The 23935-nt window shown below is 53.8% G+C and overlaps 1 protein-coding gene across 1 annotated transcript; it reads right to left on the reverse strand.

The window, feature by feature from the left end:
• Nucleotides 1-3856: 3856 nt before the first annotated feature.
• On the reverse strand, nt 3857-23056 carry CUNH1orf127 (chromosome unknown C1orf127 homolog). Its single transcript, XM_012473726.2, has 9 exons — nt 22913-23056; nt 17252-17290; nt 16155-16292; nt 15565-15649; nt 13148-13344; nt 12211-12334; nt 6938-7128; nt 4980-6160; nt 3857-4024 (listed from the first exon to the last, which is right to left on the reverse strand). The coding sequence occupies exons 1-8, from the start codon at nt 23009-23011 to the stop codon at nt 5000-5002; spliced, it is 2034 nt and encodes a 677-aa protein (XP_012329149.1). The 5' UTR covers nt 23012-23056; the 3' UTR covers nt 3857-4024; nt 4980-4999.
• Nucleotides 23057-23935: the final 879 nt, after the last annotated feature.

The following is a 23935-nucleotide window of genomic DNA, read 5'->3' on the forward strand; positions in this document are numbered from 1 at the left end:
CGAGCAATTCTCCCGCCTCGGCCTCCTGAGTAGCTTGGACTATAGATTTGCACCACCACGCCTGGCTAATTTTTGTATAAGACCCTTTTGCATTTCTAACAAGCACGGGGCATGGATCGGGGTGGGAAGAGCTGCTGTTCCGGGGACCCTACTTTGAGAACCACTGTTTGGTGGCTCCACTGAGGGATTTGAGCACTGGGATGTGGAATGGCTCAATCTGGTTGTTAGGGAAAGGAACCAGGAGCAGGTGGGAGGTCATCTGTGGAGGTCACAGGTGGGCTCTGGCTGGCTGCATAGGAATGAGCCTCTGTCCATTTCGTCCCACCTTGTCCTCGCACCTGGCTTGGCTTGATGTCTCCGGCAGCCTCCAACCCCAGAGACCAGACCTGTGAGATGCAGAGGTGTTGGGCGGCTGAGCTAGGGATTATGGACCCTCAGAAGAGAGATTTTCTCCCTGGGCTGCATGAAGGACTCAGAACTTCTCATCTGCATGGGACGGCCGGGATGTCCTCCTGCATCAGAGGTTGCTAGGCCATTCACTTTGGATTCCAAACAGCCCAACAGCAAAACTGAGGCTCAGAAAGTGAACTGACTAGCTCAAGGTCACATGGCTTGGGGGGGAACAGATCCGGCCTCCAGACCCCCAGAAGAAAACCCTTCCCAACCACATCTCCTCTCTGGTTACACAGTAACTGGGAGGATTACCAAATTGAAAACTACAATTCCAGCTTAAGTAATATTCAACTACCCAACCGAAGGGCTGGGCACAGTGGTTCATGCCTTCCAGTGCTTTAGGAGGCTGAGGTGGGAGGATCCCAGGAGTTGGAGACCAGTTTGGGCAGCAGAGCGAGACCCTGTGTCTACAAAAAAAAAAAAAAAAAAAACTTTTTAAAGCTAGCCAGGTGTGGTGGGGAGTGCCTGTACTCCCAGCTATGAGGGAGGCTGAGGTGGGAGAATCACTTGACCCCAGGAGGTAGAGGCTGCAGTGAGCCATGATCGCACCACTGCACGCCAGCCTGGGCGACAGAGCAGGCTCTTGCTTCAAAAACAATAACAAATACTCAACAGAGATGTGCAGCGGAGACTGGAAGCCTGCTGTGGGAAGCACTCAAAATCTGGCAGCCAGGCACAGTGGCTCACGCCTGTAATCTCAGCACTTTGGGAGGCCAAGGCAAGTGGATCACCTGAGGTCAGGAGTTCAAGACTAGCCTGGCCAACATGGTGAAAAGCCATCTCTACTAAAAATACAAAACTTAGCTGGACGTGATGATGTGCACCTGTAGTCCCAGCTACTCAGGAGGCTGAGGCAGAAGAATCACTTGAACCCAGGAGGCGGAGGTTGCAGCGAGCCAAGATCGTACCACTGCACTCCAGCCTGGGCAGCAGAGTGAGACTCCTTCAAAAAAAAAAAAAAAAAAAATGCTGGGAGCAGTGGTTCACGCCTGAAATCCCAGCACTTTGGGAGGCTGAGGTGGGCTGATCACCTGAGGTTAGGAGTTTGAGACCAGCCTGACCAACATGGTGAAACCCTGTCTCTACTAAAAATACAAAAAATTAGCTGGGTGTGGTGGTGCACGCCTGTAATCCCAGCAACTCAGAAGGCTGAGGCAGGAGAATCGCTTGAATCTGGGAGGCAGAGGTTGCAGTGAGCCGAGATCGCGCCATTGCACTCCAGCCAGTGCAACAGAGCAAGACTCCGTCTCAAAAAAAAAAAAAAATCTGGAAATTCAAGAGCTTCAACCAGGGAACAACAATGAGCCTGGATGCTGAAGGGAGTGAAAGGCTTTGTGCTGGAGAAGGAACACCCGAAAGAGAACCTGGACCAGCTCCAGCTGCTCCGTGTGCCAGGAGGAAAGTGTGATAGATGCTGCCTATCCTTGGACTTCATGCGGACTCAGGGGGATGAAGGATGAGAATCCGAGCCGCTGGGGGTGGGGAGCCACCGAGTAATGTCTAAGCACCTGGAACAGCCCAGACTGTCTGAGACCTCCCGGCAGCTGCTGACCCTGAGGGAAAGAGCTGCCCCTGCCAGGATGTCACTGATCACAGACGTGTCAGCCATAAACAAATGACTGCAAGACCTGGGAGGTCTCAACAGGAAAACCGGACATCCCAAAGGCAGAGGCCATACCATGCATGCCCTGGGATCGGGCATGGGTGCCAGCCCTGGTCACAGAGCTGGGGTTGTCCCATCTGGAGAGGGAATAGGAGCCTTCCCGAGAATCCCGAGCACTTTCTAATTAAGCACGACCGCCCCGCTTTTGAGCGGGTGCAGAGCGAAGCAGGGGGAAGGAAGAGAAGTAAAGTGGTTTGTTCCAGCTGCACGGAGCGGTGAGCTGGGAAGAGTGCCCAGAACAGTTAATGCCCAGACCCTCTCAGCCTTGCAAATCGCTGCCCACCTGGGGGTGAAGAGCCATTTATGCCAGGTAAAGGCTGGTGATTTCATTAACTCCATTCCCTCTGTCTCATCTCCAAGGGTGCAGGGTGGTTGTTAAACACGGGAGGACGTGGTAAAGGGTCAGCCCTGGTTTACAGGACTGTCTCACGCCTGTGTGCTCCTAGTCTGCCCTGTCCCAAAGCTGGGGGCTCTACGGGGATGGAGAAGGGGCAGGGGTGGATGGAGGTGGAGGGGAGGAGGCAGAGAGACACAGAGACTGATTCCTGGAGAAACGCCACGGCCAGTGTTGAGAGAAAAGATGCGTCACGTCTCCAACATCACCCAGCCACCTCCCCTGTGTCATCTGGGAGTGGCACAAGCCCTCAGAGAGGAGACCCTTTGAGTCATCTTTCCTTTCAGTGGGCTGCAGCTCTGTCCCTCTGACGTCCACTCTCCAGCCAGCCTTTCCAAGCATCTACCCAAGGCTACTGCTTTGCTAAAAGACTCCTGTTGTACCAAAGGCCCCTGTCGGATGCCCCGTCGAGGCCAAAATAAAATCTGGGCTCCTGAGGGGGACTGCAAGCCGTGCAGACCATCTTCCTCCCCCTGCTGCACTCTTTTGCTCACCCCACCAGCTCCCACGGCCTTCTCTCGGTCCCTGCAGCCCTCCTCAGGACGCTTGCTCTTCTGTCCCTCTGCCTGGATGCCACCCCAGCCCTTTCTGCGGTAGCCTCCTCAGAGCGGCCGCCCAACCTTCCCACCCAAAGCAGCTCTCGACCCGCCCGCACCCGAGTTGCCTGCTTGCTCCTCTTCAGAGCAGGAAGTATCGTCTGAAATTGTCTCATGTGTTTCTTAGCCGTCTCCAATCCCCCAGACCTTTCTCCCCCACACCAGGGACTTGACATTGTGGGAAAGCCAGGGACCCTCCCGCATGGGCCTATGACATCAGTGCTGGGCTCTAACCACTGACCCCACCAGCCTTTGAAGATCATCCAGCCTCCAGCCATGGGCTCCTGTGGGCCTCCTCCAGCCCAGGCCACCCAGCCCAGGGTCCAGGGTGACGGCCGGAGACTCAGGCCTCCTCCCGCTGGCCTTCCCTCTTGGTGTCAGGCTTGCCCTGGCGTGGGGGCCGCCGTCCCTGGGCAGCAGCTGCCCGCAGGGTAACCGCCTAGTAGGGCTGGTGGGGGGCCAGCCTTGGAGTCACGGCTCTGATTCGAGAAGGGAAATCATCTGAGCTTTTAAAAAATTAAATGGAGTCAGTAATTTGATTTCAGAGAGAAGCTGAAAACCTCGTAATGGCAGGAGCGGCTCAATCTCGTGGTGAAAAGGAAAAGCCTTAAATGGGGCTATTAAGCTTCTGCCCGGGACGGATCTGCCCGGAGAGGGGGGAGAGAGCGCAGTGGGGGGAGAAGTCTTCTTCGAGGTGGGGACCGTTTATCAGCCAAGACAACCCTGATTATTTATTTATTTATTTGTTCCTCGTTCCGGGCGGGCGTTGCCGACGGCCTCCTCTTCTTGGCTGCATTTCAAATCCCACTTCCAGTGATGGGTTGGCCTGGCGGGGCGGTGGGAGTCTGGGGGGCACCTTTCCAGGGAAGCGCCGAGTGAGTGCCCTTCAGCCACAGCTGGGCCTCTAAGCCAGGGAGCCTGGGGGCACGGGGGCACTGAGGGTCACTGGGGCGTCCAAGCCCACGGGGTACCTGCTGCTGCCATGGAACCCAGAGGAAAGGAGTGGTGAGTAATGAAAACAAAGCAGTGATGTCACATTCTCCTCCCCTGGAGTCCTTTGGAGACCTGGGATCATGGTCCCCCCAGGCCTGGGGCAGGGGTAAACACCAAGGGTTCATATCACCATCACCAGCAAGCCCCAGAGATGTCTGGACCACGGCTCAGGCCCTCCATCCTCTCCTGGGCCCTGCAAACGTCCCCTCTGCCTGGGCAGGGAGGTGGACAGTGGAATGACCACCGGAAGGGAGGCTCTCAAGTTCTGGGCACGCCGGGTGTCCGGCTCCACGCCGAATGGTCTACATCCCCTTCCCATCCACCCCTCAACAGCCCCATCGGGAGAAACCATTACCATCCCCCTTTGCCTCATCAGGAAACTGAGGCTCAGAGAGGTGAGTGCCTTGACAGGGTCACACAGCCAAAGAGCAGAGGAACTGGGCCTTGAACCCTAGCTCCTGGCAGGCCTGGCTGCAGAGCCTGTGCCTTACCCAGATGCTTCTCCACCTCTGACAGCACAGCAAGCCCGGAAGCGCAGCTGGCTGGGCCAAGTAGAGACCAGGGGACATTGCCCTGCCCTCAGCATCTCTTCCCTCGGGGAGGTCCATGCAGGCAGGCGGCCCGCCGCGTCACCACCGCCTTCCTCTGGTTTCCATGGCAGCAGCTGGAATTCTGCTGGCTTGGATGGCCCCGGTGGCTCTCAATGACCCAGTGTCCCTGGACTCCCTGGCCTGGATGCCCAGCTGTGGCTGAGCACCGTGACATGGGCTGGAAGGGCACCAGTGCTTCCCTGGAAAGATGCCCCACCCCCACCTCCAGGCCGACCCATCACCGCCCCACCCTGTGCACTCTACCTCCCCGGGGTGCACCCAGGACTCACCCTGGAGTCTCCATGGAGGCTCAGCGTGGGGGCCTCTCAGACAGCCCCTCCACACTGTCCTGAAGCTCAGGAGGCCTGTGGCTTTCCGCACTGGGGGTCAAGGTGGGCTCCGTTAGCTCCTGCTGGGGTGGGGCCCCCTGGCCAGCCTGGAAGGGGTGTCCATGCTCCACCAGGCTGGGTGGTGACGTTTCTGTGGGAGCCCACAGGCTCAGGGTTCGCCTGGACAGAGGGCTGGATGTGTGTGCAACCCCCCACTCCTCCTGGCCCACTGGCCAGCTGGGGGCTGACTCCAGGTCTCCGGCCCGGTCTAGCCCTCCTGTAGATGAGGCTTTGGGTGTCAGAAGAGCTGCCGGGCGAATGGGTTCTGCTGGCAGAGGTTCCATAGGGAGAACCACCAGGGGCACTGCCAGCTTCACCCTGGGCGTCCCGGTGAGCGCGGGTCCTGAGGCTTCCACACAGGCACTGGGGTCTGGCTGCTTCACACTTGGGGTGGAGAATGTGGCCTCTCTCCCTGGCAGAATGGGGAGTCCCAGCCCCTCTGTGTCCTGGCTTGGTTCTGAGGATGACAGGTCCAGGTGCTCCCCGGCCCCCTCCCTGGGGAGACCAGGCCTGGTCTGGCGCAGCCTGTCCACCTCCAGTCTAGAGGACGTTTCCCAAAGCTCTCCAGGGGAATGGTGGGGAACCCGCCAGGGCCTCGTCAGTGGCTGGAACTCCTCTCTGGCTTGGTCAGGCTCCCCCAAGACGGGCTCAGGTGCAGCCACATGCCCCCTTGCCAGCCCTCTCAGCAGGAGGGGACTTCCTGGAGGCTGGGTGGGGTCCTGCTCAGGTCTCACAGTTCCTAGACCTTCAGTCAGGGTGACAGATGGTCCTGAGACCAGGAGTGATTCAGATTGTCCAGGCCTTGGGGCTGGAGGTGGAGGAGAGGAGGCGTCTGAGGACATGGGCAGGGTCAGAGCTGGGTGAGCTGGCAAGACTGCATGTGGCCGCTGGCGGCCAGCCTGCACACCCTCTACAGGCTCTGAGGGGAGCGTGGCAGGAGGCGTGGGGTGTCCAGGGAGCCCTGCTTCCCCTGGAGGAGCCTGGGGACCTCGCTGAGCTTGCATCACTCTGGGGAAAACGGAGGCAGATGTCTGGCTTCTCCTCGCAGGTTTGGCTGTTTGCAGGAACAGGCCAAGCCCCTTCTTGGAGAGAGAGAAGTGGAGAGAGAAAAAGCATCAGAAACAAGAGCACATGAGCTCCGGCTGCTCTGAGGATCTCAGCCCAAAGATGGGTTTGAGGGGCCAGGTGCGATGGCTCATGCCTGTAATCCCAGTACAATAGGAGGCTGAGGTGGGTGGATCACTTGAGGCCAAAGTTCGAGACCAGCCTGGCCAACATGGCCAAACCCCATCTCTACTAAAAATACAAAACTAGCCAGGTGTGATGGCTTGCGCCTATCACCCCAGCTACTACTCGGGAGGCTGAGGCAGGAGGATCGCCTGAATCTGGAAGGTGGAGGCTGAGGCTGCAGTAAGCCAAGATCATGCCACTGCACTCCAGCCTAAGTAACAGAGCGAGACTCCATCTCAAAAAAAAAAAAAAAAGAGCTGGAGGAAGCTGTGACCTCTGGGTCTCCAGTCCTCTGGCGTGCCTCAGTTTCCCTCCCTCCGTTTGTGTGCGTAACTGCTGACCCCCTCCTGCTGCCTCCTTTGGCTGTGTCTCAAGGCGCTGGGAGGCTGCTGTGATCCAGACCCACCGATGAGGGGGGCTGCCCTCAGGCGGGGGCTCTTGGGAACCCAGTTTTCTCTGGGAAACATTCTGAATTCGAGGAGGTAACATGGTTGGGGATCAGAGTGAGGCTCTTTTTGGAAGAACAGTGGTGAAAGGGAGGGCCTCAGGCTCAGCTGGATCTACCAATACCTTTGGGGACCCGACCCTTTGGAGGAAACCGTGGGCAGAGGACACAGTCATGGACTTGCCTTGGCCGGCTCATCAGAAGGCTGGTGTGGGAATTCCTGAGAAAGCCGTTCCTGGGCAGCTGGTCCTGCAGCCTGCATCTGGGAGGCAGTAGCAGACGGCGCTCCCACTGGAGGGGTCTCTGGTCCTGGGGATGGTGGGGAGGGAGTGGTCCTCAGCGTGGCAGTTGAGGCAGGCGACTCTGTTCCTGAACCTTCCAGAGAGAAGGCAGAGGTCAGCCTTCCTCCTAAGGAAGCAAAATCCTCCCAACACGCTGCTGAAGTGACTGTGAGTGACCCCTTTCCACAGGTGGGCAATGGAAGCTTGGAGAGGTCAGATTTGAGCCCTGGGTTGGGAAACGTCCATTGGCTGAATTTCACAGACCTCCCACCTGGAGTCCTTTTTGAGACTATGTGGACATCAAGGTACTTTTTTTTTTTCTTTTTTTCCTTTTGAGGCAGAGTCTCACTCTGTGGCCCAGGCTGGAATGCAGTGGCTCAGTCTCAGCTCATTGCAACCTTTCTCTCCCAGGTTCAAGCGATTCTCTTGCCCCAGCCTCCCAAGAAGCTGGGATTACACGCACGCACCACCATGCTCAACTAACTTTTTCGTATTTTTAGTAGAGATGGGGTTTCACCATGTTGGCCAGGCTGCTCTCGAATTCCTGACTTCAAGTGGTCCGTCCGTCTTGACCTCCCAAAGTGCTGGGATTACAGGTGTGAGCCACAACGCCTGGCCCATTTTTAAAAATTAAATCACAGAAGCCAGGTGTGGTGGCTCACGCCTATACTCCCAGCACTTTGAGAGGCTGAGGCGGGCGGATCACTTGAGGTTGGGAGTTTGAGACCAGCCTGACCAACATGGAGAAACCCCGTCTCTACTACAAATACAAAATGAGCAGGGTGTGGTCGCACCTGCCTGTAATCCCAGCTACTCAGGAGGCTGAAGCAGGAGAATCGCTTGAATCTGGGAAGCACAAGTTGCAGTGAGCCGAGATCGCACCATTGCACTCCAGCCTGGGCAACAAGAGCAAAACTCCGTCTCAAAAAAAAAAAAAAAGTAAATAACAGAAATTCAGATTTTCTGCAAAGGGTCCTGACTCCCTGCTCCAGCTTCAATGCTTCAGGAGGTTTCATCTTTGAGCCATTTCCTATTTTGAGGTCAAATAGGTTGGCCCAGCCCCAGGAACCACAGAGAACCGGAGAGTGCTGCCTGCCCGACCACCTCTCGGGCTAGACACAGCTCAGGCAGCGCAGGCGTTTCAGGCCGATCACGCTTTGTCACGTGCGGGAGAGGAGGGGCAGCGCCGGGTGTTCAGCAGCCTCCCTGGCCTCCACCCACCGGCTGCCGGCAGGATCCCCCCACCGAGTCATGACAACCAAAACTGTCTCCAGATGTTGCTGAGTGTCTCCTGAGAGCAAAAATCACCCGCAGTTGAGAACTGCTGGGTTCGAGCTTTTGCAAATTCTGGCCCAGGGGTCAAATATACAGCCGTCGGACATGTCTGACTTGGCCTGCAGGGTGTTTGAAATATTTTTTAAATGAAGTGACAACATTTTAAAAGCAGGAGCTCTTATATAACCAGCTTCTCGTGGAAAACCAGATTCGGCCACACGGGTTTTGTCTCCCTGCAAGATAGGATCAGCTCCAGCAGAGCAAGGCTGCTGCACACAGAGGGACCCGATGGCTGTGGGCTCCCAGGAGTCTCCACCACCACTCCCTGTCACCTCCCACTGAGCTTTGCTGCCTCATCCTCCCACACCCAGGCCCTGGTGTGTTCTTATCCTCCCTCCTTTCCCCCGTCCCTCCGCTGACATTCCTTGCCCCACCCCAAGAGGCATTTCCATCAGTGAACCCAACTTTAAAATGTGAAAACAGGCCAGGCACAGTGGTTCACACCTATAATCCTAGCACTTTGGGAGGTCAAGGCAGGAAAATCCCTTGAGCCCAGGAACTTAAGAACAGCCTGGGCAACATGCATGATCCCATCTCTATAAAAAGTATTTAAGGCCAGGCATTTCCATCACACCTGTAATCCCAGCACTTCAGGAGGCCGAGGCAGGCAGATCACCTGATATCAGGAGTTCGAGACCAGCCTGGTCAACGTTGGTGAAACCCCGTCTCTACTAAAAATACAAAAATTGGCTGCACGCAGTGGCTCACACCTGTAATCCCAGTACTTTGGGAAGCTAAGGCAGACGGATCACTTGAGGTCAGGAGTTCGAGACCAACCTGGCTAACCTGGTGAAACCCCATCTCTACGAAAAATACAAAAACTGGCTGGACATGGTGGCTCACGCCTGTAATCCCAGCACTTCGAGAGGCTGAAGCGGGTGAATCACGAGGTCAGGAGATTGAGACCAGCCTGATCAACATGGTGAAACCCGTCTCTACTAAAAATACAAAAAAATTAGCCAGGCATGGTGGTGTGCGCCTGTAATCCCAACTACTTAGGAGGCTGAGGCAGAAGAATCACTTGCACTCGGGATGCAGAGGTTGCAGTGAACCGAGATCGTGTCACTGACCTCTGGCCTAGGCAACACAGCGAGATTTCCGTTTCAAAAAAAAAAATACAAAAATTAGCCAGGCGTGGTGGTAGGTGCCTATAATCCCAGCTACTCAGGAGGCTGAAGCAGGAGAATCACTTGCACCTAGGAGGCAGAGGTTGCAGTGAGCCAAGATCGAGCCATTGTACTCCAGCCTGGGCGACAAAAGTGAGACTCTATCTCAAAAAAAAAAAAAAAAAACTTAAAAACTAGCTGGATATGGTGTCTTGTACCTATAATCCCAGCTACTCAGGAGGCTGAGATGGGAGGACCACTTGAGCCCAGAAGGTCAACATTATAGTGAGCTATGATTGTGCCACTGCACTCCAGCCTCGGCGATAGAGCAAGACCCTGTCTCTTAAAATACACACACACACACACACATACACACACACACACACACACACGAAAACAACTATATCTAAACCACCTCCTAGATTTCTTGAGACCAGACATTTAAATAATTAGAATTTGTCCCATAGGTTCTAATTACTTATGAGATCAGGGAGGAGGAAGATTTTTTAAAAATCTCTAACCATGGGAAGTTTAGGCAATTCCAACATACTAATATTCCAACACACCAGTCACATATTTACGAAAGAAAATTGCTATCTGTGTAAAACAGTTTTTTAAATTCAAGCCAACGAGCATTTCTGACATGCTTCCCAAGGGCAAGGAGGCAAGATAAAGCCCATCAAGAAGGAGAAGTGGAACAGGGCACAGCCCCTGATCTGAAGGAATTCATACCAGAGGGAGAGGCAGGAGCGTGCACCCATAACTATAATAAGAACAGAAAGACCTCGAAGCAGAGGGAAGCTGCAGGGGAGGTGCAGGGGAGGTGTGCCGGGAACCAGGGAGGGGAGAGATTCATTCTGGTGGCTGATGTTAAATTAACAAAATGAGAGAGAATTCTTTCCCGTGTAAATCTTTCCAGAGAGGTCAAAAAACTCTTCCTAAAATGTTTCTATTCCTGTTGCTGATCTATTTATACATTGTATTCTGTACCTTCCTATCAAGGACCTCCCCTCTCAGCAAAACCCAGGATAAAGATCATCTACTTCCGGCATCTCTCTGGAGTCCACCTGCCGTCATAATTCTCTGGGCATTTCTTTTTTGTTGTTTTTTGTTTTTGCTTTGAGACTAGTCTCGCTCTGCCGCCCAGGCTGGAATGCAGTGGCGTGATTTCAGCTCACCGCAACTTCCACCTCCCAGGTGCAAGTGATTCTCCTACCTCAGCCTCCCAAGTAGCTGGGATAAGAGGTGTGCACCACCACGCCCAGCTAATTTTTGTATTTTCAGTAGAGACAGGGTTTCGCCATGTTGTCCAGGCTAATCTCAAACTCCTGGCCTCTAGTGATCCTCCCACCTCGGCCTCCCAAAGTGTGGGATTACAAGCATGAGTCACTGCACCTGGCTTAATCGTTGTATTTTTAGTAGAATCAGGGTTTCACTGTGTTGGCCAGGCTGGTCTCGAACTCCTAACCTCAGATGATCCTCCCGTCTCGGCCTCCCAAAGTGCTGGGGTTACAGGTGTGAGCTACCATGCCCGGCCTTTCTCTGGGCATTTCTTATCTCCTCTTCCAGATGGGATGCTGCTTAAGAGCAAGAACCAAATCCAGCAGCCTCTGTTCCCACCTAAGCCTTGCGTGGGACCTCACACACCGCGATTGCCTAGTGAATATTTGTTGGATAACGTTCCAGCCCTCCCTTTCCAAGATCAATGTCATTACTGCAGGAAACTGTTAAAATAAAAACAGCCGAAATGTGTAAAAACTTTCAAGAAACATTTCCATTTTTAGCAGACTGTCAGAACTCACCCCCCATCCCGCCTTTTTCTTTGTTTCTAATTCTGAATTTGGGGCTAGCTGTGGTAGGCAGTCCCCTTTTTAATCTTTAAATATAGTTCTGAATATAATTACATTTTTATGCAGCCCCGAAACATCATATCCTGCTAACAGGGCATACTTGCGCTGTGAACATCTGAGTTAAATCTCCTTCGCGTCTGTCTTCGATTGAGGACAGTTAGGAAGTATAAGATGAAAGTGATCGACATCGTTTGTGAATTATGTGTATTTCCTTGTGCTGTATTTCAATGGGTTTTGCTCCTGGTGGGTTTGCATGTGTGAATACCAGGTTGTCCGTTAGCAGAACTTTCGCCAAAAACCCCATCCCAGCATCCTGGCGTGAAGGCGCATACCACGTTTAGAAGAAGCTTCCTCTCGAGCCGAGAAAAAAGTTGCATCGTGTCGTGCTCTTTGCCAAGGGCACTGATCTGTCTACCAAGTGACCCGAGGAACTGGAGCCCACGCAGAGAGAGTGGATAAATGGAAATAGCTCCTCTGCGCCAGGCGCTCACTCTTCTAAGCCATTCATTCCCCTCATCTCATCCAATCCTCAAAACAGGTGCTGTATGCCTGTTTTCCAGATGGGAAAACTGAGGCTCAACATGGTTAAGTAACTCGCTGAGGTGGTGCAGTTGGTTAGGAAATGGATGCACCCCATCCACCTCCCCGGTCCCCTCTCTGGCAGACTGCAGGGCCGGGAACCGCATCGCAGCTCAGTTTTCCTGACCCTGCCAGTTCCAGCCAGCATGTCTGACACCTCACTTACCTTGTAGGTGTGGGGCCTGTCGGGCCCAGGGAGTGAAACATTGTTGCAGAAGAAAGAACCCCGGGGCCAAGGAAAGAGGGTTTGTGCAGTGTGTGCCTGTTATGTTACCAGCAGTCACACCCTCACAGTGGCTCACTCACCCACGCACTGGAAGAAGCTCTCCACCGTCCAGAGGACCGGGGCAGCCATCTCGGCAAATTCCAGGCTCAGGTCTACCCTATAGAAAGCTTGTGTTCCAGGGGTTCCTCCGACTTTCTGGCATTGCTGTGAGGCCACAAGAAATTAGTTGCACATTGGCCGGCCGCAGTGGCTCATGCCTGTAATCCCAGCACTTTGGGAGGCCAAGGCGGGCAGATCATGAGGTCAGGAGATTGAGACCATCCTGGCTAACACAGTGAAATCTCATCTCCACTAAAAATACAAAAAATTAGCCAGGCGTGGTGGCACACGCCTGTAGTCCCAGTTACTCGGGAGGCTGAGGCAGGAGAATTGCTTGAACCTGGGAGGCGGAGATTGCAGTGAGCCAAGATCACACCACTGCACTCCAGCCTGGGTGACAGAGCGAGACTCTGTCTCAAAAAAAAGTAAAGAAATTAGTTTCACGTGGCAGGCGGCATCCCGTGCCCTGTGGCTGCCCCCTGATGGGGTTGCCTTGGTAAGAGTATGGGCCTGAGGAGCAAAAGTGGTGAAATCCATTTTCAGCCAGAGCCGCAGATCTGCCCTCCATGTTTCTTTCTTTTTTATTTTTATTTTTTGAGACAGGGTCTCACTCCCATTGCCTAGGCAGGAGTGCAGTGGCACAATCACAGCTCATTGCAGCCTCGACCCCCAAGCTCAAGCAATCCTCGCACCTCATTTTTTAGTTTTTTTTTTGTAGCAATGGGGTTTCAGGCTGGTCTTGAACTCCTGGGCTCAAGTGACCCTCCCACCTCGGCCTCCCAAAGTGCTGGGATTACAGGCCTGAGCCACCGTGACGGGCCTACCCTCCACGTATCTGATCACACATGGCTTCAGTGGCCTAACGAGAAGGGTCTCGGGAAAAGAAGGGACAAGACAGAGATGCCACCAGATACTCACCTGGACCTGGAGCACCCCGGCCGCTGGGATACTGACCACCACAAAGTCCTTGTTTTCAGTCACCATGAAGGTGTTGGACTGGTGAACCCGGAGGAACTGGAGGCTCAGGGTTTCCTCAATGTAGGACCCTCTTTTGACCAGACCCAGTCTCTGCTTGGGGATGTGAACTAAGACCTCCGACTCTGGCTGGAATGACACTGGAATAGGAAGGACACAGGACACAGAAAAAGACATACTTTGCAGGCTCGTGGACAAGTAAGCAGTGGTGGGCCTTCGCCAGGGACCACACGTGTAGCCAGCACAGCACACCCCGAGTCAGTGACAGCAAGTGACTTGGTGTCCTGGTGTCACTGCCTGTGCTGAAACGTAGCTGCATGGATGAAGGAGAGAAGAAAAAAAGACCATCCCCAAACACCCGATGGACCTTGCCACTTGCAAAGGCCCCTCAGGAAGCAGATGCCAGCAGGGAAGCTGCAGAAATGTCTCTACCGAGACTGTCTTCAGCTTCAGTGACCTAGCCCAATGCCCCTTGTATTTCCGAAGTAGCTCTTAAGAAATACAGCTCCTAGGCCGGGCACGGTGACTCACGCCTGTAATCCCAGAACTTTGGGAGGCTGAGGTGGGCGGATCAGGAGGTCAGGCATTCGAGACCAGCCTTGCCAACACAGTGTAACCCAGTCTCTACTAAAAATACAAAAAATTAGCCAGGCATGGTGGTGGGCGCTGGTAATCCCATCTACTTGGGAGGCTGAGGCAAGAGAATTACTTGAACCTGGGAGGCAGGGGTTGTAGTGAGCCGAGATTATACCACTGCACTTCAGCACAGGCGACGGTGTAAGATTCTGTCTCAAAAAACAAAAAGAAAGAAAGAAAGAGAGAGATGAAAGAAAGAAAAAAAAGAAAAAGGAAGGAAGGAAGGAAGGAAGGAAGGAAGGAAGGAAGGAAGGAAGAAAGCAAAAGAAATACACCTTCTAGGCCAGGCATGGTAGTTCACGACTATAATCCCAGCACTTTGGGAGGCTGAGGTGGGTGAATCACCTGAGGTCAGGATTTTGAGACCAGCCTGGCCTACATGGTGAAACCCAATCTCTACTAAAAATACAAAAAATTAGCTGGGCATGGTAGCAGACACCTATAATCTCAGCTACTCAGGAGGCTGAGGCAGGAGAATCACTTGAACCCAGGAGGTGGAGGTTGCGGTGAGCCGTGATCGTAACACTGCACTCCAGCCTGGGCAATAAGAATAAAACTCCGTCTCAAAAAAAAAGAAAGAAGAAGACTCAATCAGTTGTTTATATTATAGCAAGAATTTCACGTGTCAGGCTCTGGGGGGAAATGCTAAGCCAGCTCTGCAGTCACTAAATGGAAGCATCTGCCTTTGTATGAAGGGATTTGAAACACCGTGAACAGGGAAAGTGATATTTGGGGGCTCATCACGGTCATCGCCGCTGCCTGGAAGTCACCAGAGCTCTGATCCTGAAACTCAGTCCATGATACAATTCCATACAAAAGGAAAGCCTAGGCCAGGTGCGGTGGCTCAGGCCTGTAATCGCAGCACTTTGGGAGGCCGAGGCGGGTGGATCACGAGGTCAGGAGATCAAGACCATCCTGGCCAACATGGTGAAACCCCGTCTCTACTAAAAAAAAAAAAAATTAACTGGGCGTGGTGGTGCACATCTGTGGTCCCAGCTACCCGAGAAGCTGAGGCAGGAGAATTGCTTGCACCAAGGAGGTGGAGATTGCAGTGAGCCGAGATCGCACCACTGCACTACAGCCTGGGCAACAGTTCGAGGCTCCATCTCAAAAAAAAAAAAGAAACAAATGGAAAGCCTAAGCCACCTCTAGTCTACCCACACAGGGTGAAGCCTTTGATCTGCCTAAATTTGCACACCGAGTTCTTTGAATTTAAATTCTCCGGAGGTAGGAAGTGGCCTTCCAGGTTCCAGACCTCCTTATATAAGACCCAGGGCAACGGTGTCACTCCAGGCTGAACAGAATAGTTCTCACACACATGGTCTAGATCAGGGGTCCCCACTGCCCTCAGATCACGAAGCCAGGAGGGTGTGACCAGGCTGCAGGCTCTCTCCCATTTCTGTTCTCAGAGTCCCTGGCGCCAGCTTGGGAGCTCCCAAGAGTTTGCAGATCCCAAGTCTGCAGGTCTGTAGGAGACGATTTTACTCTTCATTCACCCCACATCCCACCCCTACTCCACACACACATATCCCAGCACCTTCCAGTCCAAGAGCAAACTTCCCTTTATCCCAGGCATTTCAGAAATACATAGCCAAGATTGGGACTGAAGAGAGGAGAGGTGGGATGAGACAGAGTGGAAGAAGGTGCCCAGAGAAGGGGGAAAACAGGGACCAGAATGTGATGAAGTTGGAAAAGTGGACGTCGGGGGCACTCTTGGGTCTTACCAGGTGGGCAAGCGGCTTCTAAAGAGTAGGCATGGTGACCACTCAGCAGCCATAGTGGCAGGAGCTCAGCGGTGGTGTTCAGCACCTGGGAGGCAGGAGGGTCCCCCGCTGAGGTCTCCAAAACTGCTCCTTCCAGATGCAAACTCCCTCCACCGGATCCCCCTCTCCCACCTTCAAACTCGTCTCTGAACTAAAGCCCCAAGTGTTACAAAGCCCAGGTCAGGGACTCTTGTGCGGATGCAACCAGGAAATATTATTTCGCCGAGATATTTTTAGCAGGAAGCGAGCTCGGAGCAAATGTCATATGAGCCATCTTCTCTTACACGGCAACTTTGGGCTATTTAAAGAGTTGGTAATTACGCTCCTGCCACCAGGATCAGGACGAGCTGAATGCATGATTGCAGGAGCCCCTCATCTGCAGAGCGGAGCACTTTACGCTAATAGGGCCCAATTTTCGAAGGCGCCTGCCTAAATCTGTCCAGTCTCGCAGGTGGACATTTGACTTGACACTGGAGGGGTGGCCTGCTCTTCTGGGTGTTACGCCTCCGAGGCCCCCCACTGCCTGGCAGGGCCTGCTGCCCACCACTGACCTCCCACCTCTGAAGAAGGTCTTGTCTTGGGCTTTGGACAGTGACAGTGGTGGCGTTGATGTCCACATACAGGCCCATCAGGCTGGCGTCTTCAAGAGAAGCCACCAGCTCCCCTCGAAGGGACAGCAGCCATGGAGTCTGGAGAAACAGGACATGTTCACAAACCATGTGACCAGGGAGGCATGGTCACTAGAGGTCATGGAGAAGGGACGCTTGAAGGGAGACGTAGGAAGGTAACGGTCATGGGGAGGATGGGCTAGGCCAGGAGGCAGGACGGCAGGCCACTCAGGGAGGAGAGTCAACCAGACGCTAGCACCCTTTACTTTAGGGGAGTAGGTCCCTTGCAGGGGTGCTTGGCACACAGTAGGTGTACAACAAGGCTGAAAGAATGAACACACAGTTACACCGACAGCAATGCCAACCGGTCAGCCCATACGCTGCCCTGGCTGGGCACAACTGGAGTCCTGTCCTTGGCTCCATTTGCCACCCTTTAGTGGGACATGGGTATCAGGGCCTTGGATAAAGGTGAGTGCCTGATGCGGGGAGAGGGGCAGGGAAGGGTCCCCAGCTCCCATCTCAGGAGGACTGGCAGGGGGACGTCAGGAAGACGTGGGGAGGTCAAGCTCACTGACCCCAAACACTCAAAGGGATGTGAATTGGAGAAGAGGAACTGGCTCCTTCCGGGAGGCTGCGGAAAACACTCCGAGGACCAGCAGAAGGAAAATTTGGGAAACAACTGTGCATCATGGAACACCCGGCCTTACAAAGGAACAAGCTCCCTGTCACTGGAGATTTGGCAGAGAGAATCTTAGCAGGGAAGGACCTCAGAGCCTTCCAACCCAGCCTCCCACCCGAAGCTGGGGTCCCCTCTTCAAGGTTCTTCTCAGATGGCCTCAGGCCTCTGCCTGGAGGGCACCGGTGGGTGCTTCAGACTTTAGCTGGCAAGACCTGGTCCCTGAAGAGTCCATGCCATCCATGACACTCTCTGGGAGACAAGCGACCTCAAAAGCTGCCTCAGAGCAACCCAAGTGCCCACCGGGCCTGGCAGAAACTTCCAGAAAAGAGTTGCCCCTGCTACTCTAACGGGGCCCACCTACCTGTCCTTGGTCACTCGGCAGGGGCAGAGGCCGGGAGACCTGCAGAGACAGAGAGGAAGCAACATCTCCTGCACGCTGTGAGTAAAGGTGAGCAAACATCCCTGCCTGCGCGCATCAGTGCCTGCAATTACCCCAGCAGGAGGCCAGCGAGAGAGCTGTACCGCCGGGCTGTTTGCTCATTAAGACAAGAAAATCATTTATGTTCTTGGACTCGAGTGTCAACAGATGTAGGGAAATGTGCCGCCGCCTCAGCTGCCACCCTGGGCCTGGCCAAGGGGGCAGCTGGGGTCCTGGACGCAGCTGGTGAGGCCAAGAACCGATGGGCATGGGACCGACCCCGTTTGGAGCCCACTTCTGCTGGGGCTGTTTCCTGAGCCTCTTGTCTTGTTTTTCTCCCTCGGTCCCAATTTCTTCCTCACCCTTTTGCTTTCCACTTTGGATCCAACTAGCAAAAGTAAAGAGTGAGGACCTCTACAGGCCCAGAGGATGCACCTGTGCCCGCTGATGGCACCGTTCTTGGAGGGACCAACAATTCCAGCTCCCCAGGAGTGGGAGGTTCCCCTGATTTCAGGTTTTCAGTGGTAAAACTGAGGCAGGCCCAGGCAAACCGAGACAGTGGTTACTCCTACTGCGCCTAAGTCTCACCACCATCCCGAAGGGTGGCATCATTCTCCCATTTCACAGACCAGGGCCCAAGGTGATGGTGTGGGTAAGGGACCCTCCCCAAAACCCCTCTGGAGCCAGTGCCACCCACCCAGCTGTTCTCTCAAGTCTCTCTACTTTCTTTTTTCTTTCTTTTTCTTTTCTTTTGAGATGGAGTCTCGCTCTGTCACCCAGGCTGGAGTGCAGTGGGATGATCTCGGCTCACTGCAACCTCCGCCTCCTGAGTTCAAGCAATTCTCCTGTCTCAGCCTCCCAAGTAGCTGGGACTACAGGCATGTGCCACCATGCCCAGCTAATTTTTTGTATTTTTAGTAGAGACAGCATTTCACCGTGTTAGCCAGGATGGTCTCGATCTCCTGACCTTGTGATCCACCTGCCTCGGCCTCCCAAAGTGTTGGGATTACAGGCGTGAGCCACCGTGCTCAGCCAAGTCTCTCTACTTTCTCCAAATGCCCCTTTGCCTTTGCGTCAGGCCTGGGCAGGGGGTTGTGGCACTGGACAGAGTCACAGACCAGCAGAGGGTCCCTCAGAGACCACCAGACCTCTTCTCCTACCCCAAACAGAATGAGGAGACTGGGGCCAGAGCAGACTGATTCATCTTGACAGCTCCCCCAGCCAAGGCTATCCACCCCTTCTTCCCAGGGACAGAGAAGAGCTCCCAGGAGCAGAAAAGAGTGGGTGGGGCCAAGACGAGGTCCCCTCCACCACCATGCAGCCTTCCCAGCTCCCTAGCTCAGATGTCCCTTGGCCCCAGAGAGCCCATGTTGGCAGCAGGCTCAGGACAGCCCACGGGAAGCCCCTCAGGTGAGCCCTGTGATGGCCTTGCTTTTAGGGGGGCTGCCTTCCCTTGGGAAGCAAAGTGGAAGAAATGGAGAATGCATCCACAAGGTCTGGCAGGAGAATGAAGAGGATGTGACAATTCCCCGACACCCCCAAAGCTGCACCACGGTGTTCCAGCCCATCCCACCTGCTGCAACCGGGAGGAAGGCAGAGAGGCCCCCAGACGCCGGGCTGTAAGAAGGAAGGAAGCAATTCTGCTCAAAGAAGGAAGGGAAGGCCAGGCACAGTGGCTCAAGCCTGGAATCCCGGCACCGTGGGAGGCTGAGGCGGACAGACCTCCTGAGCTCAGGAGTTCGAGACCAGCCTGGGCAACATGGTGAAACCCCATCTCTACTAAAAATACAAAATAAAATTAGCCGGGCACGGTGGCAGGCACCTGTAGTCCCAGCTACTCGGGAGGCTGAGGCATGAGATTTGCTTGAACCCGGGAGGCGGAAGCTGCAGTGAGCTGAGATCACACCCTTTGCTCCAGCCTGGGCAACTCTGGCCAGAGTGAGACTCTGTTTCCAAAAAAAAAAAAAAGGAAGGAAGGGAAGACATGACAAGTGTGCAGGCAAAATGCAGCGTGCCCTTTAAGTCGCCATGAGGAGGCTATATTTAGGGCCCTCGGACACTGCGCAGGAGCTTGGCAGCCTTCGCTGGGAGCAATCGCTAATCACTGCATTGAGCTTACTGGTGCCCCTGGGCACACTTAACCCAGGGCAATGAATAGTTATTGCGCAGCCTCCCGCTCGGGGCCTGTGGGCACACTTAAGCGAGCTCGCAGATCGCTGCGAGCAGGGCACGGCTCGGGTACACCCTTGGGCACCTGCACCATCAGTGGGGAGAGGCAGAGTATTAAATATCTATGTGCCCTGTGCCCACAGCTGCATTTAGCCAAGGGCAAGGCTGTGAAACGGCTTTAATTAAAACTTAATGCAAGTTCAAGGTGCAGCCACGGATGTGGCGGCTGCGGAAGTCACCAGGAATGAATCAGTCAATTCGATGAGGTTCTCAGATGGGGGAAGGGGCTGGAGGGGAGGCGGGGGTAGCAGAGACCTGCCTCTGTCCCTCGTGTGCTGCCCCCCTCTGTGAGTCCCTGTTCAGGGATGCAGAGGCCCCCCCACCTGCTCCCACACTTCAGTCGGTGAAGGATGCCGGGGACTAGGGCACTGGGACATCAGGGGTTCAAAGGCCAGACAATGGAGACCAGGCGGGCACTCAGGCGGGCGAGGAGTAGTTTCTGCTTTTCTCAGCGATTCGGCCCAGTTTCGTGTGACGCCAGCAACACTATCCCCCTGGCGGCGGCTTCCAGAATCACAGGCCCAGTGCAGAGGGAACAGAGATGAGCCCTGAAATGTCAAACAGGTGCCCTGGCAGCCCTGCTTGGGGTCCTGGGGTGGGGCCTGGCAATTCTTAGGCTCACCAACACGGGCTTTGGCATGGCCACTCTGAGCCCTTAATAAAAACAGGTGGGACCAGGCGCAGTGGCTCACGCCTGTAATCCCAGCACTTTGGGAGGCCGAGGTGGGCGGATCACGAGGTCAGTAGTTTGAGACAGACAAATATGGTGAAACTCCATCTCAACTGAAATACAAAAAATTAGCCAGGCGTGGTGGCACCTGCCTGTAGTCCCAGCTAATCGGGAGGCTGAGGCAGAAGAATCGCTTGAACTCGGGAGGTGGAGGTTGCAGTGAGCCAAGATCTCACCACTGCACTCCAGCCTAGGCGACAGAAAGAAACTCTGTCTGAAAAAAGAAGAAGGAAAAAAAACAGCAGGTGGACAGAGGAAGCTCCTCCCGCTCAGACCCTGCTCCTTCAGGTTAAGAAGCAAAGGTACTTCATACAGTTCAACGTGGCAGTTAGTGGAGCTCAGAGCGGAGATGAGCCCAGGTCTTCTGAGCTGGGGGTGGTGCAGGGGCCACAGCGCATTCGTTTTTGAAGTTCAGACCAGATGAAAAGAAAGCCATAAGCTCTTCCTGGGGTGTCATGTCTTGGTCATATCTGTTCCCTTAGCAGCAGCACAGGGCTGGGCATACAATAGGTGATCAATAAATGCTTGTTAGGGCCAGGCATGGTGGCTCATGCCTGTAATTCTAGCATTTTGGGAGGCCAAGGCAGGCGGATCAGTTGAGGTCAGGAGTTTGAGACCAGCCTGGCTAAAAGGGTGAAACCCCATCGCTACTAAAAATACCAAAAAAATTAGCTAGGTGTGGCAGTGCATGCCTGTGATTCCATGAGAATCGCTTGAACCCAGGACGCAGAGGTTGTAGTGAGCTGAGATCACACCACTGCATGCCAGCCTGGGCAAAAGAGCGAGACTCCATCTCTAAATAAATAAATAAATGCTTGTTGGATAAATGGTGTTTGTCATCAGCAGCCTTTTCACTCCAACCTCCTCCTCTCCGTTCTGCCCTCCTCTCCTTTCTCTTCCTCCCTCCTCCTCCTCCTCACAGACAGAACGTGCCCACCCAAATCCCTCAGGCCAAAGCCAGCACTTTGTTTGAGCCATACGGTGCCTACAAATTAAAGTTAACTTTTTTAAACTTGAGGATTTCACATACAGTTATAGATTTCCAGTCTATCGTGAAATGTTGGAAAATCTGGCAAAATGGGGCCGGAGTGGAGTCCAGCCTCAGCTCCCTCTGTCGGGGGGCCAGGACGGGAGCTTGTGCCTGTTCCAGCGTGCTCCAGCCCCCACCATGTGGCTGGCTCAAAGTCCAGCGCTGTTGCTACCAGCTGGCAAGTCTCTGATCTCTCTCTGCTTAGTTCTCTCACCTGCAGAATGGGGATCAATATAGAACCAGCTACATAGAATCGCTGTGAAGGTGAGATGAGTTAATATTTGCAAAGTGAGTAGAACACTGCCCAGCACAGAATGAGCCATAAACAAGTGTTTGCTGGGCCAGGTGTAGTGGCCCATGCCTATAATCCCAGAGCTTTGAGAGGACAAAATGAGAGGCTCGCTTGAAGCCAGGAGTTCGAGACCAGCCTGGGCAACATAGTGAGACTCTGTCTCTACAAAAAATTCAAACATTAGCTGGGCATGGTATCATACGCCTCTAGTCCCAGCGACTCATGAGGCTGAAGTGAGAGGATCCCTTAAGCCCAGGAGGTCAAGGCTACAGTGAGCCTGGGTGACAGAGCAAGATCCCATCTCTTTAAAAGAACATCTGGTGGCTCCCGCTCGTAATCCCAACACTTTGGGAGGCTGAGGAGGGTGGATCATTTGAGGTCAGGAGTTTGAGAGCAGCCTGGCCAACAGGGTGAAACTCCGTCTCTACTAAAAATACAAAAATTAGCTGGGCATGGTGGCACACACCTGTAATCGCAGCTACTTGGGAGGCTGAGGCAGGAGAATCACTTGAACCCAGGAGGTGGAGGTTGCAGAGAGCCAAGATCACTCACTGCTCTCCAGCCTGGGTGACAGAGAAACACTCCATCACAAAAACAAAAACAAAAACAAACAAACCAACAAAAAACAGCTGACTAAATGAAGGACCATGTAAAATTCTTTACTGCCTCCTCAGTCCGGCACACTCGTTTCTATGGCGGGTTTGGTCGCTATAGATGTTAGGGTTTCCAAACATCTCCCACCCACAACTTGTTTAGCTTAAAGAGGTGCCCCTCTGATGAGAGGTAGAGAGAAACTTGAATTCAAGGAGCCCGCAAGGCCATAAACGAGCTCACAGTTGGATCTGGGGCTCAACCTTCCTTCCCTGATGTTTAAAATGTAGACATTGCACCTGATCATACCTGAGGTCTGTAACTCTTTGACATTACTGAGGTCAAAAAAAAAAAAAAAGCATCCAAACTAGCAAATGTTTCCAATCCAGAGAAAGGACACAATGATACAATGTTGCAGCTTTGGTGATAACCCAAGTGGCCCCCGTGAGCCAACCAAGATGGGAAATCCAGACCCCGAGGTCAGAGACATTTAATCTCCCCCTCCCCTCCCATCTCACTCCTCCTTGCTCAGAACCAATCCAGCAGATCTGGCACCCAGCCAGTACCCAGGGACGTCTAGGAAAACGATGCCACACTGTATCTCTAGCTACCACCTGTGTCCCCAGGCTACATCCTGAGGTGCAGGAGCCAGAGCTACCCGCCTTGGCCCTTAGAGAGAAGCCCAGCCCGGGAGGCCCCTCTGCCACCTCCCGGACCTTCTGAACCCATTACCTGGATGAACCTGGGCCCGCAGTGGACGCTTTCCTGGCCCAGCCTTGACCTTAGCACTGGACACTTCATTATGTAGCGATCACTCCGCTCCAACCTCATCACCCCTTTCTGAAATATTCTGATTTCCAGCCTGTAATTTGCTTTCTGGAAGTAGGGCAAAATTCACATGTGCAAATGAGAGAGGAAAATACAGTTAGTAGGCTGCAATTATAGGTCAGTCCCTGTTCACAGCAAATAGGGTACCATGAACCTTCTAGAAGGTGGGCTTGCGGAAGAGGGACGGGAAATGAGGCCAAGGCAGACAGCAACTCAGAGCCCGGGTCCAGCTCTGCAAGTTCGGCCCCCACCAATGAAGCCCTCCAGGCTGGGGAGCATTTGTAGATTTGGGGAAAGTCAAACCCAGTCAGAGAGAATAAGAGCTTGCATCCCAACGTCCCTTGACAGTTGATAAACATTTGTTCACGCTTTATCTCCTTGGGCCCTCACCAATGTCTCATAAGGCTGGGCTTCTTTGTTGTTGAGATGTGTCTCACTCGGTCACCCAGGCTGGAGTGATCGATCTCAGCCCAATCTCAGCTCACAACCTCCACCTCCTGGGTTCAAGCGATTCTTGTGCCTCAGCCTCTCAAGTAGCTGGAATTACAGGCATGCGCCACAAAGCCCAGCTAATTTTTGTATTTTTAGTAGAGACAGGGTTTCACCATGTCGGCCAGGCTGGTCTTGAACTCCTTATCTCAAGTGATCCACCCACCTAGGCCTCCCAAAATGCTGGGATTTACAGGCGTGAGCCACCATGCCCGGCCAAGGCTGGGTTTATGAGACATAAAATTCCCATTTTACAGAGGAGGAAGTTGAGGCTTAGAGAAGGTAAACGACTAAGCCAAAGGCATGTGGCCATTTCTGAGATTAGCTGTGAGAGCTGGTCTAGCTCATTCCAGTACAAGGCGGACTTCAAAGATGTCAAACCAATGGGTCCCTCCACCCATCCTGGGCTGCCCTCGTCACCCACACAAGAAGAACCCA

This window comes from Aotus nancymaae, unplaced genomic scaffold (assembly GCF_030222135.1).
Source record: "Aotus nancymaae isolate 86718 unplaced genomic scaffold, 86718_ANA_hifiasm-v0.15.2.pri h1tg000053l, whole genome shotgun sequence".
In the NCBI taxonomy this organism is placed as follows: domain Eukaryota; kingdom Metazoa; phylum Chordata; class Mammalia; order Primates; family Aotidae; genus Aotus; species Aotus nancymaae.